Genomic DNA, 15,773 nt, shown 5'->3' on the forward strand with positions numbered 1-15,773 from the left:
TCTGTACATCGTTCAACTAGTAATGTACAATGTTGTGATAATAAAACATTCTCCAAAATAATTAAATATCTTACGAATATGGAACAACTTTCATAACGGTCGATTTTTGAAGGTTATCAAAATTAATGATTGTTAGAAATTAGCGAGAAAATTTGACAACCTATATTTTTTATTTTTAAAAACAGGCTTATTTTTCGGGAAGCATCATCAATCAGAAGCCTGATGGAAAAAATCAAGTTATTTTAGAAGCAACCATTTTACAGTTAAAAAAATAATTTTTCGCCAATTTTTTAGGAGAAAATATTTTAAATTTGAAGGGAACTGATATGAGTAGAATTTTTAGGTTTTAAGTACATCCTGACGGAAGTGCTAATATAGTATTAATATGAAACATAACTTACACCTTCACATAGTTACTTATTTAGTCCTAACGTCACATTTAAAGCACAATAGAAAAATAATTGCTTTATTTTTAGAAGACCTTTCAAAGTACATTGATTTCATAATACGTTATTCTGAGATTACCAATTGAAATATTCTGAGAAAAACGTTTACAATTTGCTATAGATCGATAAATATGCGTACATGATTTGAATTGTATATGACTTTTTAGTAAAACGACCATAAAGAGTAAAATCTATACTTAAGACCGCGGTTTAAACTCACGATTTAGCTCTCGTTTATGCAAATAAAGTTCCCTTAGTGATCTAAACTAGTTTTGAACACGCCTTTTTTTTGGAAAAACTATTCAGCTCTTCAACCAAAAGCATTTTCTAAGATCTTATATTTCCATAGCATTGTAGAATAATAGTTGAACGATGCACAGAAAACCGATTACAAAATCAAACATGCATCTAAAATAACAGATACTTAAAAAAACATACGAGAACTTATAAAGACAAATATTTGTCAACATGTTCGGACACTAGTAAGCTGCACATGCCCAAAAGCCTACATTTCGCTCCAAAACTCGACTAAATCTTACCAAGATTGAGCATCTCCGAATGGAAGTGTCGTTCACCTCATTAAATGAACACTTTTTGTTGTACGTTCGTCAAATAATTGAAGAACAGCTTCTTTATACTGTAAGTATCGTTCCCCGGCACTCACCTCTGGGATGTTTGGCTCAAACACGCTTCCAAGACTGAGGAATCTATTGAAGAAGATTCCTTTTATCTAAGATTTCCTAAACGTAAGTTATTTGGAAAAGTTGAAGGCCTCAAAATGTATGAAAAACCGCAAAAGGACTGTTCATTTTATAAAGTAGACACCTTGTACATGCAATATCATTTTAATTTGTCAATGAAATCGTTAGCAGTTCTCTGTACATCGTTCGACTAATATTGTACAATGTTGTGATAATGAAAAGCCACCAAAATAATTAAATTTTACACTAAAAAGGCACAACGTTTAGAACGGTCGATTTCTGGAGGTTATCAAAACCAATGATTATTAGAAATCGACTGGAAAATTCGACAATCTATATTTTTTATGTTCATAAAAGACTTGTTCTTCGAAAGTATCATCAATCAGAAGCCTGCTGAAAAATATCAAGTTATTTTTGGAGCAACAATTTTCCAGATATCATGAAATCTTTTTTCATAGACAAAAAAATTAAATTTAAATGGAACCGAAGTGAGTAAAATTTTTAAGTTTAAATTACGTCCTGACGGTAGTACTAATGTAGTATTAATATGAAAAATAATCTCCGCTTTCAAAGAGTTGCTTATTAAATCCCCACGTCATATTTTATGCACAATAGAAAAACAAATGCTTTATTTTCAGAAGACCTCTCATAGCAGTATGACAATCATCAAAATTGGGAACACTGCTGTAATAAAATCGAATTTATTTTCAGTGCATTATTTTCATAATGTATAATTATCAGTTAACCTATCGAAATATTCGAAGAAAAACGCTTACAATCTGCTGTAGATCGATATATATGTGTAAATTATTTTAAAAGTATGAGATTTTTTCATAAAACAACCATAAAAAGTAAAATTTATATCTAAGAATCCGGTTAAAACTCAGAATTTAGCTCTCTTTTATACACATATAGTTTCTATAGTAATCTAAACCAATTTTCGACACGCTTTTTACTTGACTTTTTTGCTGAGAGTGAAAGTATGGCGTAACAACAAATTCGGCCATAAATGATAAATCACTAGAGTAACCTAGAGTCAGAGAATGGTGGGATATTATTGATTTTTTTTAAACTCTACCTTTAGTAGCAAAGAATACCAACATATAATTTGGAATTTTTGTTAATCGTAAAATAATGCTTAACTTTGGCAAACAGTTTTTCTTAGAAGTTTTTGGAAAAACTATTTAGTTCTTTAACCAAAAGGTTTTTTTAAGATTTTATATTTTCATAACATTGTCGAACAATAATGGAACAATGCACAGAAAACCGGTTACGATTTTATCAATAAATAAAAAAGATATAGCATAAACAAGGTGTCCACTTTATAAAATGAACAGTCCTTATGTTACAATTTGGTTCTATTAGAACCAAAAAATAGTGACTATGCCCAAAATAGAGTCTTCAACCCTAAATCATTTTTCAAAATACTATTTATGGCTAAAATAGTAAAATATTGAGAATGCGGAATTTCTGCCATGATTTTCTAAATGTGGACCACTGTGTGCCGATTCCTTATGTTATATTTTTTCCTAATGTCGTAACAGAAATAATATTCGGATATAATAGTTTTATGTTTGGAAGGCCAATATAGCCGAAGCGGAGCATAGAATATCTTCGTACTTGCCACACGATATACACATGCAAGCTGAGAAGCAGGTTCTATCCCGGTGGAGACGTAACGCTAGAAACAAGAAAAAGATCTGGTTGAAAAATTATGAACTGTCACATGATGGAACTACCCAAACAACCAATTGTTTGGAATGTACTTAAGCAGTGAACTCCAAAGATCACTTTTAATAAAACTCAAGTGTCAGTGAAACTTTTTCGCTTATTAAGAGAACAATATGGATATTAACGGAACTTGAATCTCGAAAGAGTAACTCGTGAACTTGTCAACAACTAGAATTGAACTTTCTACTTACTTGAAGGTTTGAAGGCAACTTAAACGAACTGTGTAAATCGGAATCTAGTATCTCAAAAAAGAAGTCTAAGTGTAATTTCCTAATTTCTGGGAAGAGTTGTACAAATAAATTTCATGTAAAATTAGGAGAGGAGTTCCTGAACGTGACAGAGCGGTATTTGGGATAAGTGTGCTACCAAGCAAATAGTTCTCTAACTATGTCCGAAGCTTATATAACCTGTACAATGTACACACTAAGCTCTTACGGTGAATTTCACCGTAATCTCAACAGCTGAACAATTCGGTGAAATAAAACACCGTAATTTCGTCGGAATTTGACGGATTCCGGTGATTTTTTACCTAATACTGTAAAAATTCACCATACTCCGTTAATTTATTTCACCGAACAGCTGTTGAGATTTCACAGGAATCCGTAAAATAATTTAAGTGTGTAGTCTCATAATATAAGTTTCTCATCTTCTCGAAACTGCCCATAACTGCATATTTGTCACATTCGACATTCTTGACAATTACGAGTTAACTTTTTGATGTTTGAGCGGTGCAGTGTTATTTACGTGACCATGGCAACGAGTGAATTCGGCACCGCTCAAATATAACATTAGTGAACTCGTGCATCGGTCCATGGACCAATGCACGAGTTCACTAATTTGGCGTTTCAGCGGTGCCGTATTCACTCGTTGCCTTGGTCACATAAATAACACGGCTCCGCTCAAACATCAAATAATGAACTGGTGCATTGGTCCATACCGGGGAGATTCATCAAATGATGAATACTTTCGATCAACTTACTGGAATGTGTGAGATTGTTCTAGAACATTTGAAAAAAATACCAAACTGTTTTGTCACATTGGTAATTGTAATCGCATAACAGTCACATTGATATTATACGCGAGCCTGGCAATGGAATTTCTATCATAATTATTAACTGACTATTCAACCAGTATGCGATATGAGTTGTACAAAATTTCAGCCTCAAATAAGCACTTTCGGGTTCTTGGTAATTTTTATAAATTTTGGTTTCCTTCCATACTACCATAAAATGCAAACTTGCTATTCGATTTACTCAATGCCTACTTTTTTCGAATGTTACAAATATGCAATTATGGGCAGTAAGGCATTGTGTCGTTTAAAAAAAAATCTTCAAAAAGTTGTTAAAAGAAACTAATTTCAAAAATGTCATCCAAAATAGCGTATTTGTCAACACTATGCAGACAGTGTGCTCATTGCCCATATGGTGCAAGACGACCGCCGAATAAACATCGCATGAAGTTCTACTTGTAATTATTTTTTTTTATTTACTTACAAAGCAGAGGCTAACTGAAAATGGCAAGGTTCTTGGCAGAGACCTAAGAACGAACTTTTAGCATATATTTGCAAGACCCGGATGATGATTTCTTTTCGAAACCTCGGATGATTTAGGGTAAGATCAACCTTTTAGTTGTTAGTGGACTCTAATAATTCCCCAAGAACTTCATCAGAACGCATTCAGTTTATAAAAATAATTGCCATAGATAACCTTTGAAATAAGCATGTATGAGACTTAGCAAAGCAGTTGATTAAGATTTAGTTCGTCGGACATAGGGGACCAGGGCACCAAACTAACTCCCCATTAAACAACGTCCATGAATTATTGGATCACAGTAGGAACTCTAGATATTCTGTTAAAAGTTCAGAATTTATGGTGCATATTCAGAAATTTAGATACAAATGGTAAAATCTGAACCTCAGCTTTGTTGAAAAGTTTCACGTGATGGTTAACAAACTCTTCAGAACTAGCGGAAAAATGTTGGAATTTGCAGTTTGAAAACTATTTAAAAAGTGGATGGATCTGGTCTAGTGGTGGTGTAGTCTCACGCCAAGGACTTGGGATCGAATTCCATCCCCGAGATAGTCACTTATAACGTTAAGGTCATAGTGACGACTTCCTTCGGAAGGAACGTAATTCCGTTGATCCCGAGATGAACTTTTTAAAGATAAAAATCTCGGTAATAAAGAGAAGAAAGGATTGTAAAGTATAACCTCTTTGTATCCTAAGAAAGCTATTTATAAAATTCGACCAAAGTTAAAATTTATTGAAAAATTCTAAAAAATATTGCGTATCTAGCTGGAAGCCATAAAATTTTAAAAGATTTCGAAGACGAATTCTTAGAAAAGCTCTCAAAAATTTTAACAATAACCCTTTAATAGTTCTTATCTGCAGGTAAAAGTAAGTTTTAATTTCTAGAACCTCTATTATACACGCTTCATATGCGTCGGCGTGGCCGGCAAATATAATTACCGAGAACCCAGCAGCTGAGATTTCGGCAAAAATCTCGGTAGGGATCCTATTCTTTGCACTTTTGATTCACTTCGGCAGTGGGATTTTTTTAAAGCTACAGAGCTCATATTTGGCCACAATATGTGTCGTACTGAAGTTACTGTAAGGTTTCAGACAATTTGGCCGAGAAAAACCCCCCCAGCCAAAGTGAATCATGGAAGTGCCCAAGTGGTTCAGCATCCTATATGTTCAATATGTCGATTATGGTACAAAATGTCAACAAATGAACCTTGACAGATTGGTTGATTTAACATTTTGTAGTTTGACGATGAAATAGATAATCTATTGCCGAAAATTTCGGCACATCATTACCGAAATTTGGTAAATGGTTTTTTTCTTGATTGCAAAAAGAATAGAAAGAAAAAAATAAATATATATATATATATATATATATATATATATATATATATATATATATATATATATATATATATATATATATATATATATATTATATATATATATATATATATATATATATATATATATATATATATATATATATATATATATATATATATATATATATATATATATATATATATATATATATATATATATATATATATATATATATATATATATATATATATATATATATATATATATATATATATATATATATATATATATATATATATATATATATATATATATATATATATATATATATATATATATATATATATATATATATATATATATTAAGATGGTTCAAAAAATTATTTTTGCTCCACACCGCTGATTTGATTCTTGATCAAATACGAAGTGTCTTCCCAAAATTTGAACTCATTTTGATGAAAACTGAGACTGCACAAGCCTTTCAAAGTTTGTATGGGAATTACTATGAGAAATGCAATCAGTTTATTAAATCGGTCATAAGGTTTGCCCATGTGTTCTTGATGATGCTATGCTGATACTGTTAGAGATTCATTTGTCAGCTACAACTTTCCCGAAGACCGTATTCAAATCTGTTGTTAGGGGCCGTCCATAAATGACGTAGCATTTTTCCACTGATTTTTTACACCCCCTCCCCCTCGTAGCATTTCGTCACAAATGCTGATACCCCCCTTGGAAAATACGTAGCATATCAAGCAACCCCCCCCCCTACATTTTTTTATTTGTTTTCCTTAGCAATTGGATTAAAACAAACATTTGGAATTCAGAAGTTCAATACAGATTTTGATATTAATTACTGACTGAAACGTAAGGATAATCTAACGAATAAATGTTTGATTTGCAGTAGCGCTCAAAAGTAATTTGGAAAACAGTTTTAAATGAACTTTTTCCTGTTTAAGTTGTTGGCTAAATTGTATTTGTTTTGCTGTTGTTACCATGAAAATGTAGTTTATAGATTGGATTGATGAAGCTAACAGTAACGAGTTAGGGTACAATAGACAACCTATAACGAAACAATTAAATACTGAAAATAATCTTTCTTCAAATTACCGAATTAGTAAGTAAAATTGAATGATAGAACAATTTCGATAACACTTGAACCTGTTGTCCAGGCTTTTCGTTCAAGTTTTATTCAGGCTATTCCATCAAGAGCACTGATATATTAAAACAAATCGATGAGTTGATTGGGTGGAGATCTTCTGCAACATTGAAAGCATAATTCACGGAATGAATATCTTGTTTTAACCCGTATAGGCCTGAGTGGAAGCAAATATACTGAAACCCTGACCGCTCAGAGAATTCTAAACGGATTCAAATGATTTTTTGTCAGTTCACTGGCCCACATATCTAGTTTCTAGAAGTGGCCAGAGGAACTCGGAAATATTCCTGTGGCTGGAGCTATTCCGGTGAGTCACTGGGTCAAGTCGGGTAAACAAGGGCTATTTTTTGGGACACGCTATGTTACCTTTATTTATTTGCAATGACAATCATTTTAATTTGCAGAAATCATTAAGATCTGATATTCAACATTATAAATGAAGAGTTTTGCACCGCTTAAAATATACAGGATGTGGCCATCCGGACCATGATGCCCGTGATGCCCGGAAGAACCGGCTATAGATTTGTTGGATACTAAACCGTTTCAATACTCGAAAAGTAGAAATCAAACGTAATTGTGCACTAAAATGCGTCCCCATAAGCTAGGCACAGATGTTAAGATACAAATTGGTCACTTTATCGTAAGTTTGAGGCGTCCCGGGTGCCGAAAATGGTTATTTGTAGGATTAATCAAATGCAAAACTCATAGTTATCCAGTTCAATCGCTTCTCAAAAGGTTTACACTGATGCAATTTTCTTAGAATTCCGTCATATAGTGGCCACATTATAGCTGATTCCGGAAATTATCTGTGACTTAATATTTGCCTACCTCTAGGGGCACAAACGCACAGCACCCTTCTCACCCGACCTGACCCAGTGATCCACCGGAACAACTATGACCACAGGAATATTTCCGCGTTCCTCTGTCCACTTCTAGAAACTAGATATGTGTGCCAGTATACTGACAAAAAATCATTTGAATCCATTAAGAATTCACTGAGTTGTGAGGGTTTTAGTATTTTTGCTTTCACTCAGGCCTACACGGGTTAATGTAATATTTGCCAAAGCGAACATATGTTTTTTTAGAAATAAGCTCTAACAGAAAATATGAATGAAACTAAAACTTCCTTTCCAAGTCGTTAAAGCCTTGATTTGCAATTAATTTATTTATTTAAAAATAATTTATTAATACGGGAATATAATGTTCACATAATTATTTTAAGCATTAAACAAATCTGTTTGATTGCACTACAGAAAATCTAAAATTTCTAAGAATTTTTTCAATCTTGTCATATGAATGTCTTGAAGCTGAATCATCATTTTGGAACCCAACTTTAGTCAAACAAAGAAAAAAGAAGTTTGATAAAAAAATAATTGTGAGCCATTTTTTTCAGCGCCTCTCATTTTACCGACGGGATTCAAAATGCTACGTCCACTAGTTAGGACCCCTCCCTCCTCCTCGTCAAACATCGTCACAAATTCGTGAAGACTTCCCTCCCCCCTCAAAAGCTTCGTCATTTATGGACGACCCCTTAGAAATCTTGTGCTTTTCCGTTTGAATCAAATAATAGCATCACGGCAGAATGAACCATGGGGGGTACATGGGTAAAAATTTGATCCTTGGCACTTTCGATCGGCAAAAACGTCAAAGGGTCACACTTTTTAACACTATGGTTTTTCTTGTCTGACATTTCGGAAGGGATACGGGAAACAAAATACACCCAAAATTTGCGTTCTACCCCTTGGCTGTGACAAACTTTCGAACACCAAAAACATTGTTGTTTGGACTTAAACCAATGAAAAACAATTTAAAAATTTAGTAAACATTTCGAGCACATGTTGGTTTCTGAAGCTCTGATGTTTTGGTTTTAACAGATGTGCTTTATCGAAATTCAGTAAATGCCGTTTTTTGCAATATGAGAAACATCCGTATTTCCAAAGACAAAAGTCAGTTTAATATTAATCGGATATCCCTTCTAGTCAATTACTAAATCACCCAAAAGACATTAATCACCTGATGGATAATTTTTCACTTGTTCTTCTCTCGATTGTAATTTAATTACCCATGCAATTTTCTCACTGTAAAAACTACAGGAGCGGTCCCATCGAATACCTTCGTTACCTGCATCATTTTTCATTCTCAAATTACAAGCACAGTTTGTTTTACATCCCATACCATTCCTCTTCACGCAAGCAGCACTTTATTCATTGTTCAATATGTATCTGCCCACAGCGCAAACCGGTGACACGCAGACACTGCATGTGTACTTACCGAACCATGGCTTCCGCATGATCCGGTTCGACGAGGCATCTGATGTCCGGCAGATAATTAATCTGATCGTGAACTCAATGTCACCCGGACACAAAACGAACCCGCAGAGCTATGCGCTTCGATTGCGGCACGTTCTCACAAAAGAGGTCCTCTGGATGCCACCCGATACCTCCATGTCCCAGGTGATGGCCCACATCTTCAACCCTACCTGTAGCAATGCAGATTGTCCCAATGTGGACAAAAGTACAATTGCTAAGAAGATTCAGCAAAAGACTAGCGGTGTCGTTGGCCATGCGAACACCGTATGGAAGGCTGAGCTCCGTGTACGCTACATACCAAAAAGCTTGAAGGAACTGTTCGAAAAAGACAGAACCACTTGTCACTTTTACTTTGACCAAGTCAAACAGGACTACATCCAGTCAAATATACCGAACATAGATCAGGATATTGCAATACAGCTGTGCTGCTTGGGTATCAGGCATTACTACAAAGACACGAACCATTCTTCCAACGACCGGAAACAACACCTTGAATATATCGAGAAAGAAATGGGTTTTAGCAACTTCATACCGAAATCTGTGATAGATACCATTAAGCAGAAGAACCTGAAGAAACTAATCCAGGCCGGCTATAAGAAGGTCTACAGCTACTCCGAGATGGAATACATGCTCAAGTTCTTCGATCTGCTGAGGACACAGTACACGTTTGACCAGGAGCAGTTCAACGTACAATTGAGCAGTGTATGGAACATTCGGGTTGATCTGATCATTGGGCCTCACGTGGGCATATCTTACTCCGTTAATCCTCAGGCGCCACCAACCAAGGTAACCGACTTTGAAAGTATTGAACGGATAACGACTAGCGTAGTGTCTTCTTCGCTGACCAAAAGCGATCACCAACCCAAGCAGCAGGGCTTGAAAAATTCCAAAGACCAACCAGATCTCACCAGTTCCTGCGGTAGCGGCAGTGGAAGCAGTGAAAAGAAGGATAAGAAGGGGATCTCCTGCTCATGCAGCGAAATCAAAACACAGCTCAGGATCAAAGTCAACGTGAACAGTGAAGACCTGGCGATCACTTGTGATGGTATTAAGACTTCAGAAAGTATAGCCGATCTAGTCGATGGTTACTGTAGGTTATTTAACAATACTGATATTAGCTTATGGGATCGTACCGTGATACCAAAATCTACTCCGAGTAATAGCGCTACAAATTCATTAGAGAAGAGTCATTTGAGGAAGATGACTGATTCGCAGTCGTCTGAGAAGCAAGACTCAACGCGATCAAGTAGCGATAAACTGAACAATTCGGTTCACAATGACCTGGAAGCCAGCACTAGTTCCAACAACAAACCGACCCTGAATGAGGACTATGCTGAACTGGGAATGTGCGACGAAGAAGGAGATTATTCTACTCCGGCGGCTCGGAACTACGAGCTCGATCGCAACCACATTACTCTGAACGAAATAATCGGAGTAGGACAGTTTGGAGACGTGCATATTGGTTCCTGTCGGCTGCCGAGCAAATCGACGCTAGTCAATAAGTTGAACCAATCGTTGACCTCGGAGTTTGATGAACTTTCGCTGTCTGGTGAAAATAATAATTCCGAAGTACAACAGAAGAGCGGACACATTCAAGTAGCGGTAAAGACATGCAAGGCGGACGCTGATTTGGCTACGTCAGAAAAGTTCCTGGAGGAAGCATGTAAGTTATTCAAATGAAACATTGACGTTGTAGTAGTACATGTGTTTTTATTCGACTCTTCAACAGATATTATGCAGAAATTTGAACATCCTCACATCATCAAACTGATCGGTATCTGTAGCGGGTCTCCGATCTGGATTGTTATGGAGCTGGCCCGGCTAGGCGAATTGAGGGCCTATCTCAAAAAGAACGGTTCCAAGTAAGTTACTTTCGCTTTCCCTTCTTTTTACCAGCTTTCTTCTTTGGAATTTCTGGTTCCGGTTGCCGATCGAAACCCAGGGCAATACGCGTTTCTAGAACCTTTGAACTAGGCATCGGCGCATATAGCATGCCAACCGGGCCCGTGCGATGGATCGCAAAAAGTCGTCTCTGGCCAGCTGTCGGTAACTTGATGGCGCGCGTACGGCAGGGTAGAAACCGGCTTCCCTTAATTCCCGTTTGGCTCTCGAACAGATCGCCATAACCCCAAGTGCTAACTTCTCGCCTCGGTGGAGCTGGGCGGCGAGTTTTGATCGGGATTGGCGCTTCCGCCCCGGGAACCAGTTTTTCCACGTAGAAAAAGCAATCCTCTTCCGGATAATAACGAACCATTTTGCGATGTCAATTTTCAGACTTAAGCTGGGAACGCTGCTTTTGTATTCCTATCAACTGTCGACGGCACTCAGCTATCTGGAGTCGAAGAAATTCGTTCACCGTGATATCGCCGCTAGGAACGTGCTGGTTAGCTCTCCGACATGTATCAAGGTGAGATTTTTTGACGGTTTCTTTTTATATACTACTTAAAATTTAAGAAGACTTAAAATTTTGAGACATGCTTGGCCGAAAGAAAATTACTTAATGAAAATTCGTTCTACATGAGCTACTTTGATGTTCTTCACAGCTTGCCGATTTTGGACTCTCAAGATGGGTTGAAGATCAGTCGTACTACACGTCTACCAAAGGAATGCTGCCGATCAAGTGGATGGCCCCGGAATCGATCAATTTCCGGCGGTTCACCACAGCCAGTGATGTTTGGATGTTCGGTAAGTTTTCATTTAACGATATATGCACAGACAAACAAACGTAACATTCGTAACATTTTTATGGTAAATCTAAATAATAGCGCACGAATTTTAATATTCCGTAGCTGCCCGACTCGTGCCAATCCTATGGCTTTTGTTCGAGTTTGATGCACTACCACCACATACAGCTATCCCTATTTGCTTGAGTCCAGAGGTGCAGTTGAAGCAAACTGGTCGTCTCTTTCATTCACAATTTTTCGAATGCACTAAGAGACTTGACGTCATGTCTGCAATCGCACAAGAACATCGAAGGAATGAAAGGGATTAGGTACTAGCTTTTTTTTAACCGCACCTCTGGATTTCGGACAATTGCTAAAATGAAACTGAGCATGGCAAGTTGAATAAGTTTTGGAGGACACTTGGATCGGCAATGTACGGGAGCCCCTTGATTATACCTTATGTTTGATACGGCTAGGTTTAGAGTGGGTCGAGGGACCCGGGAAAACCGTGGTACCGAGTCTCCTCATAGATAAATGCGGTCGTAATGTAGATTCTTAAACAAATTCTTAAATTCTCAACAAGTCTCTGAAGATATTTGCTTAAGAATTTAGAGAATTCCAAAAGAGTTCCATTAAAATATTTATTGCAATTCTGTTCTGTTTTGGGAGGCGTCTGAATATCTCAGCCTCTTCATGCCATAGCTTCTTGTTCTACATGCGTTGTGAAACCCGGATCTAACACAGGCTGGCGATTGGTAATCGTAACGTCCAGCGATTGTAGAGGAAGCAGCAGAATCAACTAGTGTCTTACCGTCAGACGGGGCTACTTTTGATTCCGGGGGCTACTTTGGACACTCACGTTTTGGATTTATTTCCAGCATAATTATTAATCTGAGGCATTTTGTGTCTTCAGCACTTTTATTAACCAATTTATATTCAACAATCAGGCATGAATATTTTTTGGAACAACATTGTTATTGTTGACAGGATGAACAAGAAAATATATCAAAAAAGTCCAAACAAATATTCACAGGCTACAAAACATTTGCTATGTAAACATTGTATGAATTTCCAACATATCGTGGAAAGTTGTTGGGAACATCACAAAACTATCGAATCGTCATGATTCAAAGAAATTTGTGATAAATTTATGGTACCATGACCCCACAGTTATGGATCAAATAGTGTGGAGCCCAACCTATAAAATTCAATAAAACGACATGGAAAACGTAAAATTGTATTTTAAAAGCACGAAATGAATCGTTTCAAATTGGAACTTCGGTTAGTGAACTGTTTTGAGTGTAATATTTACATAGGACTGCATAAAAATTAAAAATTGTATCGGTTTCTGAAAACCATATTATGGATCAATTTTCATATTATGGATCAAATTGTGACATATTACGGATCAGTGCGCAAAATCAAGAGATTTTCAACTCAATGCATCTGTATTGCATGATTTAGCGAAAGTTAACAATGTGTTACATATTACTGCAAAAAAAAGGCAGAGTTAGAGCTGGAAACAATGGTAAAATGCCCTTTTTTGTGATACTGCATTGCAGTAACTGAGACATGAACTGTTTTCGCTCCACACCAAGTTTTCCACCCATTTTTGTCGGCTAAAAAATGAAATTGACAAACCTTGATGTTTTATTAGTTTTATCCTTAGTGTTATTGTCTGAAAATGTCGAATCTGCTTAAAATGGCAGAAATCTACATTCTTTGGAAGTGATCCGTAACCGTGGTAAACAATCATTTCCTGGTCCATATTATGGATAACTAGTTAGAAGTGCTAATATTCGGTATTTAAAATCAACAATCAAGAAAAATGTTTTCTAAAGATGAATTTATACTAAATCGAAGAGACGAGTATGTTTTATGCTATTACATTTGAATTTTACCACCTGTGGGAGCTTATGAATGCTGACGGCACTTCTTACAGAAAACGACCATATAATGATAGCTGTGTGGTACCAACTAAACATTTGTCAACTACACCGTTATTTAGCAGTTGAATGTTGTGCTTACCATTACAAATGATAGAAGACAAATAGTATAACATGGGAAAAATATGTTTTACGTCAACGTTTATGTTTTGAGCGAGTTATCCGATGTTGAACGCCAAAGTGATCCGTCACTGTGGGTGATCCGTAACTGTGTGGGCATGGTACCTTTACAATTTTCTAAATTATGTACAGTATTGGAAAAAACATTTGCAACTTTTTCGATTTTCCATACAAAATGACCAACTTTGGTAAGCTATATCTCAGTTATTTATGGACCGATTTGAATGAAATTTTGGCAAAACATCAGACATAACTTGAATTTTAACATATATTTTTGAATGATTTTTCCAATCACAAACTTTCCGAAGCGTCTGCGGAAATTCTTCCGGAAAATCGTTCAGCAATTCCTTTATCATTTTCATTGGAAGTTTTTTCGGAAGCTTCTCTTCTAAAATTTCCTCCAAAAATTATCCTTGGGACTGTTTTGGTAGTTCCGGTTACTCCAAAACTTCCCGTAGAAGTTACTACAGAAGGTCCTGTAGTAGTTCCTCCAGAAATTCATGTAGGAGTTCCTCTGGAATTTACTGTTGAAGTTTCTTCGACAGTTACTGCAGATGTTGCTCCGGAAGTTGTTGTAGGAGTTCCTACGATAGATTCTGTAGTAACTCCTCCGAAAGTTTTTGTAGGAAGTTCGTTATGGAATTCCTTCGGTACTTCTTGTAGCAGTTTCCTCGGAATTTCCTACAGTAGTTTCTCTGGAAGTTTTTGTAAATTTTTTTTGTTGGAAGTTTCTGTAGAAATTCCTCTGAAAGTTCCTGTAGGAGTTCCTCCGGAAGTTTCAGTAAAAGTTCCTCCAGAAGTTCCAGTAGTTCCTCCAAAAATTCCTGCACGAGTTTATTCGGATGTTCCTATAGAAGTTATTTCGGAAGAATCTCTGGAAGATCCTACAGGAATTCCTCCAGAAGCTCGGAACTTCTTGTAGCAGTTCCTTCGAAATTTCTTATACAGTGGTACCTCCATGAGTCTGTTACGACCGAGAACTGATACGACTGCGAAATAGTACACTTGGCGTTTCGGAATCAATAGTTAGCATATACGTCTTTACCATAGGGCTTTCAACTTAACACTGAGTGCTATTCTTTATTTGGCTCTCGGTTGAAGAGATGAGCACATTTGCTCATCTCTCCTCTCATCTCCCCCTTTAAATTATTATAACCTATTTACAATGTTTGTTTCTACATTTCATCAATAGCATTTGCATTATGACAATATATTGCAATTCACGTTATTTCATTGTTTAACTTAAAGTTTATAAAGTTCATTTTCTTATTCATTTAGACTAATTAGAATACATGCAAAAAAAAATCATAAGAGTTTGCTTATAATTACATATTATTATTTTTTTTGCTTCTTTTTCTTCAACAACTGTCCAACATTTAAGTTTTTGTATTTTGATTTGTAAATCCTTGCTGACCTACGTAATACTTGATTTGAAACAGATTTTGTTGTTTTTTTGCTCTATTTCCGTTCTTTTTTTGATTTTACAGTTGTTGCTACTGAGGGTTTGTCATGCAATTTTTGTTCTTGTTCATTTTTATTACTATTTTTCAAAACAAATGGTTTTTGAAGAATTTTTTTCAATTGGTTTCTATGAACTTTACGATTTTCCCCTTTTATATCAATTACATATGTCATATTGGATAATTGTTTGACGACTTTTGCTTCCGTACTATATGCTCTGCCGTTTGATTTGTATGTGTAAATAACCATGTTATTAGCTTTTAAATCGTTTTTTGCCTCAGATTGTACTACTTCACCGAATATTGATTTTTGCTTTCTAATTCCTGTTATTTGAGAGCGTGGAATAAAAGAAAAAATACGTTCATTGGGTATTATATTATCCTCTGTCGTA

The 15,773-nt window shown here is 35.9% G+C and overlaps 1 protein-coding gene across 11 annotated transcripts in view; it reads left to right on the top strand.

The window, feature by feature from the left end:
- LOC5565233 (focal adhesion kinase 1) overlaps window positions 1-15,773 on the top strand; it is a 322,375-nt gene that overhangs the window by 288,837 nt on the left and 17,765 nt on the right. For all 11 annotated transcript variants that reach the window (XM_021849317.1, XM_021849314.1, XM_021849315.1 and 8 more), the window contains 4 exons: window positions 9,116-10,855; window positions 10,922-11,054; window positions 11,467-11,599; window positions 11,736-11,877. In XM_021849317.1, the coding sequence (XP_021705009.1) occupies window positions 9,116-10,855; window positions 10,922-11,054; window positions 11,467-11,599; window positions 11,736-11,877 (2,148 nt within the window). The remainder of the gene's footprint in view (window positions 1-9,115; window positions 10,856-10,921; window positions 11,055-11,466; window positions 11,600-11,735; window positions 11,878-15,773) is intronic.

This window comes from Aedes aegypti, chromosome 3 (assembly GCF_002204515.2).
Source record: "Aedes aegypti strain LVP_AGWG chromosome 3, AaegL5.0 Primary Assembly, whole genome shotgun sequence".
In the NCBI taxonomy this organism is placed as follows: Eukaryota; Metazoa; Arthropoda; class Insecta; order Diptera; family Culicidae; genus Aedes; species Aedes aegypti.